This window comes from Neophocaena asiaeorientalis, unplaced genomic scaffold (assembly GCF_003031525.2).
Source record: "Neophocaena asiaeorientalis asiaeorientalis breed wild unplaced genomic scaffold, Neophocaena_asiaeorientalis_V1.1 scaffold124, whole genome shotgun sequence".
NCBI lineage: Eukaryota > Metazoa > Chordata > Mammalia > Artiodactyla > Phocoenidae > Neophocaena > Neophocaena asiaeorientalis.
Window position 1 is genome coordinate 12,620,674 of NW_020174135.1, and position 19,774 is coordinate 12,640,447.

Consider the following 19,774-nt stretch of genomic DNA (forward strand, 5'->3'; position numbering starts at 1 on the left):
TGTGCTCCTAGAATGCCCACTCAGAATACACTCGTCATTTTCTGGTTCGTGGAAGAACAAAGGGAACCGTGCCGGCTGGGGGACGGTTCCTCACTTCATTCATTCCTGTAACATTTACCGAGAGTCTGTTAGATACAGACACCGCTTGTCTTCCAGGTATTCCCAGGTCCAAATCTCTCCCTGCTCATTTCAGGATAGAACCAAAGGCTGTGACGCTAAGTCTGAGGCATTAGGATCCGGGCTGCGGGCGGGCCGCGTGCACAGAGGGACAAACCCATCCAAGGGGAATGTGTCCTGGCCTCGCGGTCAGGACAGTTCCAGTTGCGGCGCCGGGAACCAGTTGAAGGGACGGGGAGCACTTTCTAGACCAACCCTGGGGAAACTGTGCTGAGCCTCTTGGAAAGGCCCCTTTCTCACCGTCTGCGAGACCCGCACACACTGATGCTCCGAAGGTCAGGTGGTGCCGGGTTGCGGCCCACCTAGTTGGGTCCCATCTCCCGAGCTCTTCGGCTCTTCCGGGCCGCTGCACAGGCTGAGGGGGCGCGAGAGGGCGGGGCGAGGCGAGGCCTCCACGTGGACGCCGCGCGCGGGTGGGAGGGGCGAGGCCTACACTTGGACCCTGAGCGCCGGTGGGCGGGGTGAGGCCTCCACAAGGAGCCCGCGCGGGCGGGAGGGGTGAGGCCTCCACGTGGACCCCGAGCGCCGGCGGGCGGGGCGAGGCCTCCTCCGGGGCCCGATCGCCTTTCCGGAGGGACCGTCCTTGGTGGTGCGGGCCTCTGTCAGGGCATTTAGCATCCTCAGCTCCGGCAGGACAACACCCCTGGGCGGCTCTCTCGGTCCTAAAATGGGTTAGGAGAAGCGCAGAGGGGCATCCACGCGGAAAAAAGGGGCAGAGGCCGCGGGGGTCGCTGAGAAGGCCCCTCCTCGCCCGCCCTGCCGCCGCCCCCAGCCCTGCAGCCGGTCAGTCCCTGGGCGCCCGAGGTCAGCCGGCTGCACCTGCCGCGGCACCTTTGTCAAAAATCAGTTTTGGGCATATGTGTGGGCCTACATCCGGACTCTCTAGTCTCTTCCAGGGATCTATTGACTTAAATAACTATCTGTGGCTACTGGCTACCAGATTGGACAGCTCGGGTTTAGACTGAGCATCTCAGAAAGGATACTGTTTGTAAGGCTCGTCAGAGAAAACATTGTTCTGCCTTGGGCTCCACAATAATAATTATTTGAACATTCCATGCTTACCATGTGGTTGCTGAAGAGGAGTTAAACTTCCACTGTTTCCCAGGAAGTGGACTTCCATTTTTCTCTATCAGTTTACTGTTAGGTCTTTAAGGGCTAGAGGCCCAAGAAGAGAGCTCCAGGCTCCAGGTCCCGCATTCAAATGCGGACTTCGAAACTGAGTGGGCAAGTTCCTTAACCTGTCCTTGACTCGATTTCTCCATCTATAAAGTGGGTATCATAATTATACCTATTTTATAGGCTTGAGGGTTAATAATACGTGGAAGTGCTCAGGATAATGCCTGGTGCATGGTATGGACTCAAATAAAAGCTAGTCATTATTACTTGGTGTAAAACAAACAAAACCCCACAGTAGAGGAGGGGGACAGCCTACACTTTCTGAAGGCCCCTTTCTTGTCTTCTGAGGACCTCTTGGGTGTATCAGTACATGTTTCAAGCACTTTAGCTTTGGTAGCTGTGCAGGCACTGGGGGGTCTCCACGACCCCATTGCTATTATTCCCATTTTGCAGATAAGAGCGAAGCCATTTAAATATTTGTCCAAAGTCACACGGCTACTGGGTGACAGAGTCAAGATCTAAAGCCAGCTTTTTAGGCTTCTGAAGTTTGTGCTTTTAACTTAATGATTTTCAAAATTCTGTGCATCGGAATGGAGAGCTTGTGAAGGGCTCGCTCTTGCGCCCTCCGCCAGGCACCCTGTGCAGGGGGGGCCGGGGGGCGGTGGTGGTGGTGCTGGAGTCTGTATTTCACAGGCCTCCCAAGGGGCTCCCCAGGCGGCACTGGGAGAAACAATGCGCTCCACCAATTTCCCTCCACGTGACGGGCCTTTTCCAACTGTTTTCATTCAAGAGACCATCTTTGCTAGAGTAAACACACCTCCACTTTCCATTAGGTGGAAAGTCTGGCTTAAGAGGAAACTGGGATTCAGAACGAGCTGGGCACAATGATTTATTTCCGCTTGGATCACACACACTCTAGAGTAGTTCACTTCCTCCTCACCAGGGTTTTCAATGTAGCCAGAAATATGCCTATTTCGATACTGAACTCCAGAGAAGATACTCAGCTATGTGGAAGCATTAAGGCATTGCATCAATTTATCACGAGATGGGTGGGTGGGAGGGGAGATCTGAAGACCCACAGGCAAAGCCCCTCTGTGGAGCTGAACTTCCCGTCTGCTGCGGGGTGACGACTTTCCATCCTGGGGGAAGCACTATTGTCTCTTGTTCCGCCGAGGCCCCACCAAGGTCTGTTTGCGTCTGGCGGAAAGGAAGCTCATCCACACCGAGGCGCACAGGCAACGCCGGCAGCCCTGCTTGAAGCCCGGCGTGGAAACGGCTTGCTTCCTTTGCCGTGCACGTCTCTGTAAACACACTGGGGAGGAACTCGGTCCTCTGTGTCCCAAGTAAGGTTGAAGAAGTTACGAAGGGATGTCGCTGTAGACCCACAATTTCTGTTCTCTGGGCAAGTAATAAAAGGGCCAGCGGTGGCCCAGCCGCTTAATCTTGCCGGTTGTCCCTTCAGAGGAGGTACTTGGAAGCCTCCAGGGTCCCACCCCAGTTGCCAAGTGCACCCCCAGCTCTGCATTGAGGACCTGGCAACCACTACAGGATCCCGCTTCTGACATGTTGCCGGACGCCCGCTGGAGATGTCTGGCACTGCGTCTGAGAAGAGTAAAGACGCAGGGGGACCCTCTGGGCTCTGTCCCTTGGTGGCCTCACATTCCCGTTTCATCCCAATAAAAAGAAAAAAGCGTTAAAAGAATGCTTTTAAGGAGAAAATATTTGCAAAGCACAAAGGATTGGTGTCCAAAATACACAAAGAATGCTTAAAACTCAATAATAAGGAAATAAACAGCCCAATTTAAAAACATCAGCAAAAGATCTGGACACCTCACCAAAAATGACAAACACGTGAAAAATGCTCCACATCTTATGCATTAGAGAATTGCAAGTTCACACAATAAGGTGCTACTACGTACTTATAACGGCTAAAATCCAAACAAGGACAACACCAAGTGTTGGTAAGGATGCAGAGCAACAAGGACTCCTGTTCACCGCCGATGGGAACGGAAACGGGGCACCACTTTGGAAGACAGTTTGGCAGGTTCTTACAAAACTAAACATAGCTTACCATATGATCCAGCAATCGCACTCTTTGGTATTTACCCAAGTAAGATGAACACTTACATCCACACAAAAACCTGCACAGGGATGTTTAGAGCAGCTTTATTTATAATTGCCAAAACCTGGAAGCAGACAAGATGTCCTTCGGTAGGTGAGTGGATAAACAAACTGGCACATCCAGACAGTGGATTATTCAGAGGAAAAAAAAAAAAAAGAGCTATTGAGCCATGAAAAGAGATAGAGGAAACTTACAAACTTACATGCATATTACTAAGTGAAAGAAGCCAATTTGAAAAGGCTACATACTGTGTGATTCCAACTATATGACCACCTGGAAAAGGCAGAACTATAGAGACAGTAGAAAGATCAGTGGATGCCAGGGGTGGGAGGGAGGGGTAAAAAGGCAGAGCATGGGATGTTTTGGGCAGTGAAACTATTCTGTATGATACTACAATGCTGGATACACGTCATCATACATTTGTCAAAACCCACCGAATGTTCAAGACCAAGAGTGAACCTTGATGTAAACTGTGGACTTTAGTTAGTAATAAAGTGTCGATATTGGCTTATCAGCTGTAAACAAACAAACAAAAAAAAGATATAAAATGCGTGTATAGGATGACTGCAATTATGTAAAACAAAAAGAGCTAACAGGAAAGAACAAAGCCCAGTCATAATCCAAAGGGAGGCATTCCTAATTCTGACAGGCCCTAAAATAGGAAGGCAGGTTCTGAATAAGAATGTATTTTTAAAGGAAATATAACGTTGTGTTAGTGCTCCCTGTATGCCTGGCACCATGTTGGAACGTTTTAACCCTCACAAAAACCCCAGGAGGTTGACACTCTTGTAATCTTTGTTTACAGGTAAGGGAACTTGCTCAGAGGCCCCAGCTCAAGTGACAGCCTTGGGATTCAAAGCACTACATTATACTGCCTTTAAAAATAAGTAGCAACTAGAGTGAGGTTAGTTGTCTATCCTCACATCCTTCTGTCTTCGTCTGGCTCTCCTCTCAATCCCCCGCAACTGTCGTCTTAAAGTTACCAGTGACCTCGTGACTGTCAAGCTCGTGGCCATACCTCCTGACCTCTACTGTATGTGGCAATGACGACCATTTCATTCTCAAAGTTTATCTTCCGGTCTTCAGGGGACATTCTCCACTATCTGGATCCTCCTTCTCAGCCTTCTTTGACGGATCGGCTTTGCCCTCCCCTGCACCCACCAAAATAGACATTGCGAACTTCCATTCTCTAGGTGTGTGTTTGCAGGGAGGGAGAGTTGAGGAGTGTGTGTTTTAGTGACGCCCTTCAGGTGACTCTACTGCAGGTGACCCAGGGCCACGCTGTGAGACAAACACTGGATGACCAGGTGTCACTCAAGCACCACAAATTCAGCAAGAGTAAAAGAATGCATGTTTTTTCCTTCCAAACCCTTGCCCGTCTGGCTCCCTCCCGTCTTCATGCCCTGCTGCCCCGCACCTGCCCTTGCCTGTTCCTCCCACCCTCTCACCTCCCTACCCAGCACTCCTGAAGTCGATGACATTTTCTTTGCCATCTCTTTACCTCTTCACTAAGAATATCTCACTTCTCCCTTTCTGGCCCAGCGGAAATGTTGTCCTTTGAAAACCCTTTCCCAGTTCTCAGCAGGCAGAGTTCACCTGTCCACCCACTGGGACCCCACGGCTTGTGACCAGGCTGTAGCTGGTTATGCCCCTCGTGACACTCAGCTCCCAGCCAAGAGATATTTGCTAAACAGCTGACGGAATGTGTGCACCAGAGGTGATCTCGTTTTGCCAAGAAGACCCAGCAGCAAAAAGGAGAGTGAAATTCCTGCACTCGCACGTAGGACCTGAAAGACACCGGAGAGCGCACCTTCACTTAGAGAAGGTTGCTGTGTGTCAGGGGTCAGCAAGCTTTTTCCATAAAGGCACAGACAGTACCTCAGGCTCTGAGGGCCACGTGGTCTCTGTCGCAACTGCTCAACTTGACCATTTCTGACGAAAGCAGCCACAACGAGACAAACGAGTGGCCGTGTTCCAAGAAACGTTATTTGTGCACACGGAAATGCGAATTTCATATAATTCTTTTATGCGTCATGAAAACGTATTCTTTTCAACCATTTAAAGATGTAAAAACCATTCTTAGCTGTGGACCGTAGTTTGTCCATCTCTACGTGTTGCTGACCTGTGAGCTATGGCTAACCCTGTGTCCTTCAGCACAGGACTCGGTACGCGAGCTTCGTTTTTTGACTGGAAGGCCCCCCCAGGTGAAAACTTTATCAGTACAAGTAGAGGAGAACCTAGTATCTTGAGGACAGGACAGAGCACCTGCTCCTCCGCTGGACCAGACACAGTCAGAAGCCGGTGCTGCCACCTAGTGCCCAGCCAGCCCCAATTGGGGTCTTTTCTCTTGCCGCTCCCTAAGGACCTGGAAACATTTCCTGTCCTGTTAGCACATGGTGACAGCTGGGGTTTGTGCTCCTGGCCACACCCAAAAAGGACTTCAAATCAGTTAAACAAAAGTGTAGAGGTAAAGAATTATAAAAACTTGATAAATCACTTAAAGTGAAAAAGTAAGCTTCAAGCCACAGAATCCTAAGGTCATTTAGCTCAGTTTCTACCACTCTTTTCCAAGCAACACTCAGCTTTCGGGTAAGAAAAATGAAGGTCCAGGAGGGCCAGGTGTTCAAGACGACAGAGTTTACGGCGGAGCTGGCCTGAGTTCTGCCTACCTTACCTCAGTGCGGGGTGCCCTGCACTGTCACACCATGCCTGTAGCATCCTGTGACCCGGGCACAAAGAACTGGAGGAGCCTGGGGGCTAAGAGCGGCAGGTTCCAGCCCCAGCCTTGCCACTGACCCGCTCTGTGCCCTCAGACACTTGGGCGGCCTTCATGCCTCAACCTCCCCAACGGTAAGATGGAGCGGAGTACCCACCTCATATGGCTGCGGTGAGGCTGACACGTGCCTGCCCCCCGCTGGGCATGAAGGCGTTCGCCACCATCACCAATGTCCTGAGCACCTACTGTGTGCCAGACACTGAGTGCTTTATGTATTTTGCCAGATTCAATCCTTATAACTATTCTAACAAAGTGGATGTTATCCCCATTCTGTAAATGAGCCTGAGAAAGGTCATGCGTACTGTGGGTGGGTGCTGAAAATAAGGCTTTACCAGCGCCACCTCTTTGTACAAGTTCACCTGATGGAGGCTTCCAATGCAAAAGTGAGTTACCATGTCACAAATACCCAACCCTGATACGCTAGCAAGAATGAGCACCGAGTACTAGGTGACCTGGTGGCATTCTTAACATCCAGAAAGGCTTTCGGGGTGGGTGTGACTGTCACCGTTCCTGCTTGAAGGTGACTTTGCCTCTGTCATTTTTGGTCTTTGGAGTGTCTTTGAGTAGCGGTGGCGGGTAGAGGGAATGCTTGGGACAATCTATATATAACGGTCAGAGCTTTTCAAATAGCAGCAGTGAAGTATCTTTCCTGAGTGCCCTGCTACTGCACTTCTTAACTTCTGAAGTCTTAAAATTATGGACTAGCCACCAAATGCTCAAGAGTCACCGAGACATCTGGGGACAATAAAAACCTTTGCAGAGCAAGATTCAGTGTTCCAACAGAGCACATTGCTGCATGTTTCAAACCTTGGATGTAGGCAACAGCTGCTGCTCCTTGAATTCATCTGAGACAGGCAAACGCTGAAAGCCTAGTTCTAAAAGTACTGAGGTCTCCCAGCTCTGCAAACTTTCCCTCACCCCTTCAACAGAGATACAGAAAAGAGACATTCTGACTGACCAGGACCCAGCCCACTCCTCTCTCAGGAATCCAGAGGCCCCATGGTTCTTAAGACATGGGTGCCTATCGCTGTATACGGTTTAAAAGGTCACTGCCCTGGGGTCAGAGAAGAAGCAGTTGCAGGCCAGGAAGTGGGGCAGGAGGTAAGCACTAATCTGAAGTTGGGGCCTGGCCTTCATCACTGGTGGCATGTCTGTGGCACTTAACCCCTCTGAACCCTGAGTTCCTAATCTGTAAAACAGGGAGGAGGGAGACCCCACACCCTTCACAGTTGTGCAAGCCAATGAGCACAGAGAAAAGTGCAAAGGAAACTCTAAAGGACCATCAATGCGTTTAAGATGAGATTGCAATGTCTGAAAGAGGAGACCGCTCAGATTACTTTTATGGCCAGTTGCCTGCATTCTTTAAGGTTTTGAGCACAGGTTTACAATCTCAAATGTTTTCTGCCTTACGCTCAATTTTCTCTACATCAGGTCAAGTGGGCAATGACGTCCGCTTGCTTGCATTGTCCTCGTCCCCCACCAGGCGGCGCTGCTTCCCAATTAGCAATTTCTTTTGGTGAGAGGCTGGCCGAGCGAGACCTTTTACAGTGGATCAAGTCGGAGCTGCAAGAGGAAAAAGACAGACAATGAAGAGCCCCCCACCTCGCCCCACCCCCAAAGTTCAAGTAGCAAATCAGGATCTTAGAATTAAGAGCTCTGGAGACTTGAGGCCAACAGTCACTGAAGAAGAGGTGTGACTGCAGGCAGGCAGGATTTTTGATGCCTACACTTGTGATGTACCCCACTTTCCAGAGCAGGAACGAGGGAGCCTAAAGCCATCTTGCTTCCAAGATGGACAGACATTTGCATACACACAGAGTTCACGTCATATGTACCCATGCTCCAATGTAGGGGCTCACAGTTTTCAAAAGAGGACAGCATTTAAGAATTAGGTCAATTTTTCCTGAAACGTGGAAAAGTTATTTTTGCACATATGAGTACAACAGCTGTGATTCATAAGCAGTGGTATACTAAAATACTGATGTTCGATTGACCTTAGGTATACAAACCGTGCAAGCGGACGGGCGTGCTCTGGGAAAGGATGGTGCTGCCCTCTGCAGGCGGTCTAGGGCACTGCAGTGAGAACACGCCCTCATCTGAGTTTACACCTTGCCTCTCAAATCTGGGGCCCCAGAGCCCTTCATTCTCATAATAGAACCCAACTGCAGACTGTCTTCCATCCCCGAGGAAAGGTCCAGAGGTGCAGCCACCATGTTTATGGTCAGGGCACCTCTTTCGTCTTTCATCCCCCAGACCTCAACTCATTTCTCTGGACAGAAACGGGCCCTTTCTATGGGTGGGGTAGGCGGAGGGAGTCAGCATTTTTCTTTATCCTTTGAGAGGAAAGATGGAAGGGTTATCGGGGTAACTACTGTCACAGCTTGCCTCCATTTGGTTTCACTGCCTTAACCTTAAATGTTTTTGTAATCAGTATGTAGAACTGAAAAAAGGTGTCCTCCAAGCCCAAATGGATGGTGGTGCTCAAGTACTAGATGCTACCTGTTAAAAAAAAAAGAGAGAGAGAAATTATTTTACACTGTGCTTTAACCTTTTTGGAAACTTCTCAGAAAAATTAGATGTTTAGCACTTACATAAAAAATTAAATGTGGATTTGCCTTGTAAGACCTTGTTCTACTTTGGTACTGCAAGACTCAGCCCATGGATATAGAGCCCATAGCTACCTCCACATAGATTTAATTTTTGAGCACAAGAAATATTTTGTCTTTTATAAGTGGACAGAGCTGAAACAACTAAGCTTAATATAATGAAGAACTACAGTTACCAGGCTCCTTGCCACCCAGAGAACCACTGCCTTCACACAGACTTAACTCTCATCCACATTTTCCTCGTCTCTGAAAACAGAATCACAATTCTCCTGTGCGTTGAAACGGAATTCAACTAACATTTGGGTGCCTCCTTGGTGCTACTTCATCATGCTGGACCTTTCCCATGTATTATGTAATCCTCACTGCCGTAACTTAGACCAGCTCATCTTCTATCTGGGGAAAACGTGGCTCTGAAGCCCGGGGTTCCTTCCATCCTCTTCCTTCCTGTCGCCTCATCCTAACCGGTCTCTCAACTTCCAAGCCTTCTTTCAAAAACTATCGTCAATGTATTTTTTCTCTACTTAAAACTTGGCAACTTCCAATTTTTCACTCAATCAACTCCAAATTCTCCAGTCTGGCTCTATTTTACCTACTGAACCACAAATCTCATAACTCTTTCAAGATGTTCCCTCTATGACAGCTGCCTGTGTCACCTCCCGACCTCACAACCCATCACCTCGGGTCCTGTGCCTTTCCACACACCTTCTGCCTAGAGCGCGCCCCCTGGTCCACACTGGTCCAAACCTCGCCCGTGCTGTCATGTCAGGCTCTCCTCCACACTCACCTCCTCCATGAAGCCTCACACAAATCCCTCCAAGCCTACACTTATTTCTCCCTCCCCAAGCCGCCGCGGGCACTATCACAGCATTGGGATATGGACTGAGGGGCATGCATGCTGCTGGTGAGAGTGTAAACCACTTGGAAAACCACATGGCGAATCTGGGAAAACTGAATACTTGGCATGTCCTACAACCCAGCACTTGCATTCCTAGATGTATATCCCTGGGAACTCTCGCACATACAAGCCAGGAGACTGGTACAAAACTGCTCCTGTTACAAGAGCAAACGAGTGAAAACCACCCAACTGTCTGTTGACAGAACGGATAAATGTGTGTGTGTGTGTGTGTGTGTGTGTGTGTGTGTGTATTGTTCTCCCCCAATGCAACATCAGGACTGTAAAACCAGATGAGTAGAGATAGTCACAGAAGACGAGGTAAAGGGTACCCTTTCTAAAAAGCTCAAGAAAAGTAGAAATACACTATATTTGGGGAAGGAGGATGTAAAATGTGAGGGGAAAAGAGGATAGTGAAATTGAGAGTAGTGGTGACGTTGCGCAGTGGGGGCAGGAAGGAGAAGGGTCGGTTAAGGGACACAGGTGATGACACTGGAGGTGTGTGAGTTAACTGGAGGCGGGTCCATAACTGCCGTGTGTTACGTGTAGGTGCCTGTTTGCTGGCTAACAGAAAAGCCATCAGGGGTCCTGTGATCTTTTCAAACCTACTGCCCAACTGGGTACAGAGGGAACGTGCGTTAGGTGGCTCAGGACAATCATTCTTAGTGTCCGTCACTGCACGGAACGTTGGGAACAACCGGAGGGGCTGGGCCGAGTGACATCCGTCGTCACCAGAGGACATGACTGATGCATGGATATGTGGAAAGCACCTCCCCACAATCTCTTATAAAATTACTGATTGTGTAAAGACTGACTTGAGACTGGGTTACACAAGATAGAACCAATGTAATTCAAAGGTACTGTATTGGGAGAGTTTCCTGGAAAACAAAATGGTATTAATAAATTTGAGGAAGTAAGTTAGGTCCTCTACGCTTTCGGTGAGGGAGGGCCTGAACCAGAAACACCGCTCTTGGGTGATAAGGACTCTGTCTGAGCCGCCACGGTGCCTCTGGCACACAGTGTGTGCTCAGGAAGCACAGAAGTGCAGACTCTTCTTTCAGCGGTCACACAGGTGCCCCATATATATAGTAAGGCTGCTTGTGGGAAACATTTCCAGATGGTAAGTAACTTGGGGATTCACTGCCCACATTGCAGGAAAATAACGGGTTGATTCTTTAAAAAGGGAAAAAACCCCAAACCCACGAGGTATGATGTCCTCCTATCTTTCACTTTTACAAAATTTGCAATAAAGCACAATTCTTAAGCCATTTTTCATTTTTTTATTGCTGTTAATTCAAGGAAAAAAGGTTGCATAAAATCCAATCTGTTCTAGAAATATAAGTGGCCTTTCCAGTACATAACATTTCAAATATCAAAGTATATGGTAAACATACAAATAAGGAGAAGGTAACATACCTCCTATGTACAGTACAGTCTTTTAAATCATAAAATAAGCTCCATAAAGTACAACTGGCAATGGTTCACAATGCGGTCCAGATGGGGCTTATCAAAACTCTCACTCGAACAACTCAACTGCAGCTCAACAATTAATTTAATAATGTGGTCCAAAAATACCCAGATCAAACAAAATACATTTAATCAAAATAATTTCCTTTACTCGGACTTCTTCTCTTTTTAAATTAAAGCTTTCGCCTACCCCCCCTTCACACCCTCCCCTTCCTTCCCCTTTAACTCCCACCCCAGAAAGAAGGTTTCAAAATGTACATTGGTGCTATAAATATAAATTCTATCTGTGAAGCATTACACGAAGCTTCTTTCTTCAAGTGTTTCCTTTTGTCTGGCAATCTGTTAGGCTTCCGAACCGAGACCAGATATTCAAGTTCCTCTGCTGCACACCAACGTGACCCCACACAACAAACATCTGTCGATTCTGCCCTGTACTGAGGATGGGGAAACAAACCCAACCCCAAGCCCTCAACCTGTGACTCTACAGTGGTAGCTGCTCACTGCTGTTGAATGCAGCGGTCCAAACCTGCACCCCGTTCTTCCAGATAACCTCAGTGCACTTTAGGAAATCAAAAATTACCTGGAAGCAATTTAGTACATAGATTGGCTTTAAAAAAACTTTTGTTTTTAAACAGCAGCATTAAACTTAGTGATGTGACACTGACATGATTCATACCATCTTAACACACGCAGAATTCAGTCTTTCACATTATAATCAAGCATAGTGGTAAACTGTTATAAAAGTGACTTTGCTACGAGACAAGTTAGGGAACAAATACCTGACTTTTGTAGAAACGCAGAGCTTCTGTTCAGATTGCAATAAAGCATACACATTTTAAACACAATGGAACACTGTAACAGTTGGTGTAGGAAAAGAAATCTTGACTCAAGTGTCTCTTTTACATGACACAGTGGTAGACTACAGGTAAAATTGGCTGTTGATTTTCATGACAAACAAACACACAGAAGAACCACACTCACACTAGTTTGTTCACTTTATGTCTCTCTGAAGCAACAGGCTAAAAAAGTATGATGAAGTAAAAAGGTTTTGTTTTTTTTTTAAAGAAAAAGCTCTGTCCACTTCATATGTCATATTTTCTCAGTTTCATATGATTTTACTTCCTCCTCTCTCTTCCACTTGTTTTAATTTTTATTTGGACAACAAGCACTGCATATATGTATTTACGTGGTGCTGTTTATTACATATATACACACTATTTTGGGAATGTGATTCTCCCTTATGATTAAGGTGAAACATTCTACCCTCAATTTATATGCAGAGCAGTTTACAAAGTGTGGACAATGCAGTGCCAACCACTCCTGCGGCCACTGGAAAGAGTGAGGGTGGGGGAGAAAAGCGGAGTGTAGGACGAAAGTGAGAAAAACTGGGGAAGAAGCAAAGTTTTTTTCCAAAACCATAGGACTGTCACCAGTGTTATTAAAAAAGGTCAAATACACAGTTTTAAAGATTCAGTAAACATCGCACACAGCAAGTATTCAGTGTAAAAAAAAAAAAAAAGCACGCATCAGCATTTTCCTTTTGGTAGTCTGTTTGGATGTTTAAATTACATGTATCATACAGATAAGCCTGTTGTTGTACCAGGAGACCAGAGGCTCAAAAGCAATGCATTCTTTTCTGTTTTGGACATTTTGGTACAAGAGAAATGAAAACTCCCAACTGCATAGAAATCTAGGAAATGTACAGACAAAGAAACACAAACAAAATACCTTTCCTTTCCTCCCCTCCACACCCCAACCATGACTCCCCACACTTCAGTGTATTAAGTAGGCAAGCTTTACTTGTTTCAGTCTGCAGAATCCAACGTATCATTAGAAGGGGGGAGGGGAGGTGCGTATCTCAGTCTGTAAGTGCCTAAAATGGGAAAGACAGAACTGCTAAGTCACTGCGTACAATGCAATGCATCACAAACCACTACAAGATATCAAATGGGCATGCTCCTCAGCCGCTGCTCCTTCGGCAATACTCGGACCGCAAAATGGTCCATAAAACGACTTTTAAAAAGTAATAATGAAGTTTGTGCTTTAAGTTCAACCTAAAGCTATCAAACTCAATTTTCCCTTAAAAATGTCAAGCACATACTCCCAAGTCAAGCCTTTTTTCTGTGTGAGATCTGGCAAAATGACAAAAGCCTAATGTGAGTGAAAGGTAACAGTTTCAGGTCTACACTGAACTGGGTATCTTACACGTACTTATTGAAGAACAATTTCTTTATTCTGGTGGTAATAATATTAAACTCAGTTTGAATCTCCTTACTCCAAAAACCAGTGCTTAAATATTTTGTGCCTTTTAAAATGTAATAGCACTGAAAAAAAAAGTGTCTGCTGGGAAGGAAGGGTGTAGCATGAGGCCAGTTGGTTATGCATAGATAGACCCAAACAACTAAAAATCTTCCATGTCAGATGACTATCACTTCCTAGTTTTTCAGCATTTAAAAATTTTGCTTACTCTATGACACAGGATTGTAGCTTTAAAAAAAAAAAGTGCTGCTAGCAAGAGATTCGCAAATCCCCATTATATTCCTTAAGAAGTGCCTTTATGGTTTATTCCTTAATTGGGAACTGAATTTCTCTGAGCTTCCTTGTGCTGTGTGTGTGTCCTGTGTGTGTCCACACTAGGTTTTGCCGTTTGCACTTTACGATTTGTCACGGAAAGCACAACATCCGTAAACAAACACACAACAGCTCTTTCTGCTTCAACAGGATCACCGTGATCACCAGGGGAGGGAGGGACGGGCACACTCAAAAACAAGTCCTCTGGGAGCTCTCATGATTACCTTGTTGACTGGCCTCCATGGACGACTGCTTACACTCCTGTGCATAGTGCCCGCTCACACCACAGTTGTAACATGAAACGTTCCCATTCTTCTTGGGCCCCGAACCGCTCGTGCTGGCGACTACATTAGGTGCTGGATACACAGGATAGAACCTCCCGAATCCTGCCATCTGCTGCATGCCATAGTTGGCTTGGACTGGGTCATGCACCAGTCCATTTGCATATGGAGTCTGAGGCAGAAAAAAAGGAAGTTGGTTTCCATTGCTCTGATGTGCTTGGTTGAGGTAGCTGCCATTGCAGATGGATGGCAGAGTAAAGAACGATGGGACTCGGTACATTGGTCCAGGCATTGGATTAGGATAATAGTAACTATTTAGCTGAAGGTTTCCATTGGTCCCACAGCTGCACCTTCGCCCACAAGAACCACAAGGACCTGAGCCCATCTGCTGTGGAGGCAACACTGTCCCGTTGGCGTTCGTGTTTCCCACAGCACTGATGTAAGACGTGCTGTCGCCCTGCGCAGTACTGTGTGTCAAAGCAGGGCTCGGGCTTGGGGCGGGACCGGGGGTGTGGGTAGGAACCGCGGGAGGAACACTCGACTGGGCCTGGCTGATGCCTGCTCCCGCGGACTGGGCAGACGGTGCCGCCGTGCTGAGGACCGTGGAATTCTGGCTGGGTAACACCCCGGCAGCAAGGGGAGAGCCTGGCAAGGGGTAGGAAGCTGGTGGCTGTACGGCCGAGAGGCCAGCTGCTGGAAGAACTACCTTCACATTGGTAGGCTGAGGGGCTGTCCCTGTGTTTCCCTCAATCTGAGGCACCATTTGATTTAGTCCTACCACTTGAGATGCAGATTTTGTGATGGGGTCTGTGGTAGCAACAGGAGATCCTGGAAAACTACCTGGATTATGAACAGGAATAAAGGCAGTGTTTGGTGATCCGACGCTCAGACTCCCGGTTGGTTGCTGGGAGAGGTTCACCGTGCAACTCTCGGAAGATCCCTGCGGCGGCGGCAGTTTTAGCCTCTGAATTGTGAGGTGCAAAGCGGGAGTACTACTATGTGGAAGGAATGTTGATGGAACAGGTAAAGGGGACGCCAGTAATTCAAGGTGCTTTTCTGATTCTGCAGTAGAAGCTGTTGACCCTAGTATTCCGACGGGGGTTGAGTTCGTGGACTCCCTTATTGCAGAGAGAGCAACAGGGCTAGGAACAAGCATCCCTATTGTTTTACCATCAGCAGATTTGGGTGGAGGAACGACCACCTCAGACTTCTGGGCACCATTGTGCATGACACAGTGTAAAGTTGGCATAAAAGAAATATGCTGATACTTGGGTGAGCTTAAGGGATCTTCTAAAAGGTTTGCATCGTCGTTTCCTAATGAAGCAATCTGAACAGGTGGCTTGACAGTGACAGTCTGGTTGACAGAACCATAACCTGTAAACCTGGTTGTGGATGGATTTCCAGAATCCTCAGAATTGCTGTCTGTGTCTGAGGGAAACAAACATAACCAGATGTTAACACAAGCATAATCTCCCAACCTTCTTGCTAGAAATAAACTTTAAGTATATCTAAAGTAAACACTGAAGTTTGGACTAATAAATGTATCCCTAAGCTTCCTGACTACCAAGCTGAACTTCTTTTAATTTTTGGCTTTCTGTGGCCTTCACTGTAAACATATGGAGATTCTGGAAAAGAGGCAAGACTATGGAAACAATAAAAGCTTGGTGGCTGCCAGGGGTGGGGGCTCCGGAGAAGGATGAACAGGCAGAGCCTGGGGTGTTTTCAGGGCAGTGGAAATACTCTGTGTGATGCTGTAATGATGGATATGTATCATTATACATTTGTCCAAAGCCACTGAAGGTGAACCCTTAGATAAACCATGGACTTTGGGTGATAATGATGCATCAAAGTAGATTGGTTCATCCTTGGTAAAACATGTGTCATTCTAGGGAGCAATTGTTGATAACAGGGCAGACTATATATGTGTGAGAGCACGGAATATTTCTGTATCTTTCTCTCAATTTTATAGTAAACCCAAAACTGCTCTAAAAAAATTAAATCTTAAATTAAAAAAAATCCATGGAGAGGTAAGAAACAAAAGGTTAATGGAGACTGAATGAAGCACAGTATAAAATACAGACCTTTATTACAGAGAAAGGGATCAGATATTTTTAACCTTAATCAATTTTAGGCAATTCACTTGATTTATATTCTGTACTACTAAACCCGAGGTCTTCACATTTGTCTCACATAAATAATACAATTTAAAGGAGTTCAATCAAGACTATATTTAACTCGGGACTTCCCTGGTGGCGCATTGGTTAAGAATCCGCCTGCCAATGCATGGGGACACAGGTTCGAGCCCCGGTCCGGGAAGATCCCACATGCCACGGAGCAGCTAAGCCCGTGCACCACAACTATTGAGCCCACGTGCTGTAACTACTGAATCCCGCATGCCTAGAGCCCATGCTCCGCAACGAGAGGACACCGCAAGGAGAAACCCGCACACCACAACCAGAGAAAGCCCGCGTGCAGCAACGAAGACCCAACACAGCCGAAAATAAATAAATAAATTTATTTTAAAAAAAAAAAAAAGACTATATTTAACTCAAATATCCAGAGATAGGGAAGGGAACAGAGTTTTCTTAGAATGGAATAAATATTCTTACTTTTAAATATTTCAGTGGAGGAAAGAAAATTTAAAGCTACCATTATGGTCATAAAACAAGTGTGCTAGAGCACAAGAAGCAGTGCCATTTCTCCTAAAACAAAACAGCAAAGTGGCAGATACAAAATTGTACTGCATTTGTTTTTATTACTGCATCACTCTTCTGCTTGTAAACAGAAATAACTTCAATCTAGACTTCCCCTGGATTTCTTGACTTTTGGTATAAAGGGGACAAAAGACAAAATCTAACTCACAATGTTTAAATATCGTAAACCCAGATACTGCAGTACTATGTATAGAGACCATTCAGTTAAATGTAGTGCCTAATTTAACATCTTTCTGCCCATAAATATAAGCAGAATGGCACTGTGTACTTAAAATGTTTATATTTGTTAAGGTAATAATTAGTTATATTCAGTTAAGATGCTACAATTTTTTGAAACAATACTAAAAACAAATCATACTAGTCTTCCTGGAGAAAGGTTAAATAGAACCTTCCTGGAGAAAGGTTAAACCTGAACCAACCTACAGAATGTCAACAATGTTATTAATTCAACAATAATAATTTATATTAGAAGAGATTCAACTTATGAGTAAGTGGTTCTAACATATACTCTCCTTAATAGCTGAGGAGTTTCTGGTTAAACTTTGCAAAACAAAAAGTATCCAAAAATTAGTAACTTATTTAAGGCACTGTATTTATATCTGTACCTTCATACAAGTATAGAGTTAAAAATAAACATCTAAGTTCAAAAGAAGCTGTAATATTTTTCAGATGATCAATTAAATTTCTATAGGAATTGGGCTTTGTTTAAATCTTCTTAAGTCACAGCAAATGGCCCCATGACCCCAAATGGTTTTCTAAGCATTATAAGGACTCACCCAGCTATTTAGAGAGAGGTCCTCCTTTTTTGCGCTGACTCTGAAAAGTATAAAGTCTTACAACAAAACCCCTTTATGACCAACAAGAACAACAAAGCCACATGCTTTTCAAAGCAACCTTTTCATGCACTCGAAATTCTAAAGATGATCAACACTTGTTATCACAGTGGACATTTTCCCCCCTGGTTGGTTTCAGAGAGCCCTTAATGATCCTTCATTTAGGGAAGGCTCATTTAGTCACGCGATAACAGAGCCTATCTGAAAAAGGGCAAGCTCCTCTATACAGGCCCACCAACTCACCCTATCTCATGACAGGAAAGGACTGCTGCAAAGTCATCTAGGCATGCAGATGTACCCTTAATTCTGACAAAGAGGCAAATCTGCATTGTTAGCTTAAGAGCCATGGATTATTGGTACATCCTACAGAATCGAGCATAGCATATTGAAAGCTTCTCTATTCTGGATAAGGCATAAAAATTAGCTCGTTTAACCTTCATAAGAGCTCTGGGCAGTTAGTTTCATTTTTCTTCTTTCATGAGCAAACTGCAGATCAGAAGTGCAGTGTTGCCTCAGATTAGCAGAACTGGCAGTAGTCACTGCATGCTACATTTGTCATGACTTCAAAGTAAAAGCTGGCTTTAACTGTATGTGATGCAGCAGAATCACTGTCATAGCTCCCTAAGATGTGACCTGACGGTATAACACAAAGGCTAAGGTCTCGAAGAGCTGTGGACTGTGCAGGAAAAAGCCACGCCTGAAATGCTGTTGTTAAAGGATCTTTATGATCTTTAAGTGGCCCAAGAGAAACCATTTATTACTGCCCATCAGCATGGACACACCTTATAACCAAGACACTATTACTAAGACGTTTATAGCCAAGATGTTATCAGATAACATTATCACTGTAAAGAATGACATCCTCATTCAGCATATACATTTTTTTGTGTGTCTGTGGACCATTTTTAAAGTCTTTATTGAATTTGTTACAATATTGCTTCCGTTTTTTTATGTTTCTGTTTTTTTTTTGGCTGCAAGGCATGGGGGATCTTAGCTCCCCGATCAGGGATCAAACCCCGCACCCCCTGCATTGGAAGGGGGAGTCTTAATCACTGGACCACCAGGGAAGTCCCAACATATACATTTGTGATACCTCATTTCTGGAATGGCAGGGTAAGAGCCTCTGACACTCCATTCCTCCATAAAAGCAACAAAAATCCTGGCAAAAACTATCAAAATCAACTTTTTCAGAACTCTGGAAATCAATTAAAGGCTCGCAGCAATGTGAAGAGTGTTTATTAAAGAAAAACAGCTGAATCTTGTAAGAATAGCAACCACTGCGGTATTTCACCTTGCCCGAATTCTTGCTCACATTCTCCACCTCTGAAGTAGCTTTGTAAACTAATAGTCTTGCAACTACAGTAGCTACGAAAACAAGCAGCCTAGCAGCCGCTCTAAGAAACATGGATTTGGAACTCTATAAAAGCACCTTCCTAAGGAACCGTCACTATCTGTCTGGCAACTTGAGTTCACTCTGTGTTAACAGCAGCTTACCCACAGGGCATGTGTCACAATCAATCTGCGGCAACCGTTTAACAACTTGGCTGCCTGGGCTGGCATGGCCAGTTGAGGCTAACAATAGTCTGACCAAAAAACTTAAAAGGAAAAACTGAAGAAGCGGATGTTCACAGGGAGCTCTGAAATGCTTCAATATATTCCTGGGAATCTAAAAGGCCATGCTCATATCTAGGGCTATATATGCATGCCCAGGAGAGACCTAAGAAGGCTCTATACTCTTATTTCTGGCTGACTCTGAGCCTCCATTTAAGGAGGAATTGAAGACATAATACATACAGAAAACAAAGCGCAAAAGAGCAGATGTAAATCCTACCTTATCAGTAATTACAGTAAATTTCAATAGGTTAAACACTCCAATCAAATGGCAGAGATGGGCAGAATTGCTAAAAAACCATAATCCAACTATAAGGTGTCTTTAAGAGATACTTTAGAGTCAAAGACACAAATAGGCTTAAAGTAAAAGGATGGAAAAAGAGGTACCCTGCAAACACCCAAAAGAGAGCTAACGTAGCTATATTATTATCAGACAAAATAGATTTTAAGAAAAAAATTGTCATTAGAGACAAAGAAGGATATTTATAATGACAAAAAGGGTCAACCCATCAGGAAGACATAAACGTTATAAATATATGTGCATCTAACAACATGCAAGCTTTCAATCTTTCTACATTAACTCTACATTCTGTTGTGACTGTCTTCTT

General features: G+C 45.4%; 1 protein-coding gene across 3 annotated transcripts in view; it reads right to left on the bottom strand.

The window, feature by feature from the left end:
- Window positions 1-4,922: 4,922 nt before the first annotated feature.
- ZCCHC2 (zinc finger CCHC-type containing 2) overlaps window positions 4,923-19,774 on the bottom strand; it is a 54,524-nt gene continuing 39,672 nt past the window's right edge. Inside the window, exons 13-15 of one of the 3 annotated variants that reach the window (XM_024754881.1) lie at window positions 13,952-15,436; window positions 12,957-13,029; window positions 4,923-7,754 (exon numbers count right to left, since the gene is read on the bottom strand). In XM_024754881.1, coding sequence (XP_024610649.1) covers window positions 12,962-13,029; window positions 13,952-15,436 — 1,553 coding nt within the window. In that variant the 3' untranslated portion in view covers window positions 4,923-7,754; window positions 12,957-12,961. Of the gene's footprint in view, window positions 7,755-8,089; window positions 8,691-10,959; window positions 13,030-13,951; window positions 15,437-19,774 lie in introns of those variants that run through there. The other 2 variants (XM_024754882.1, XM_024754883.1) reach the window with 2 other exon arrangements.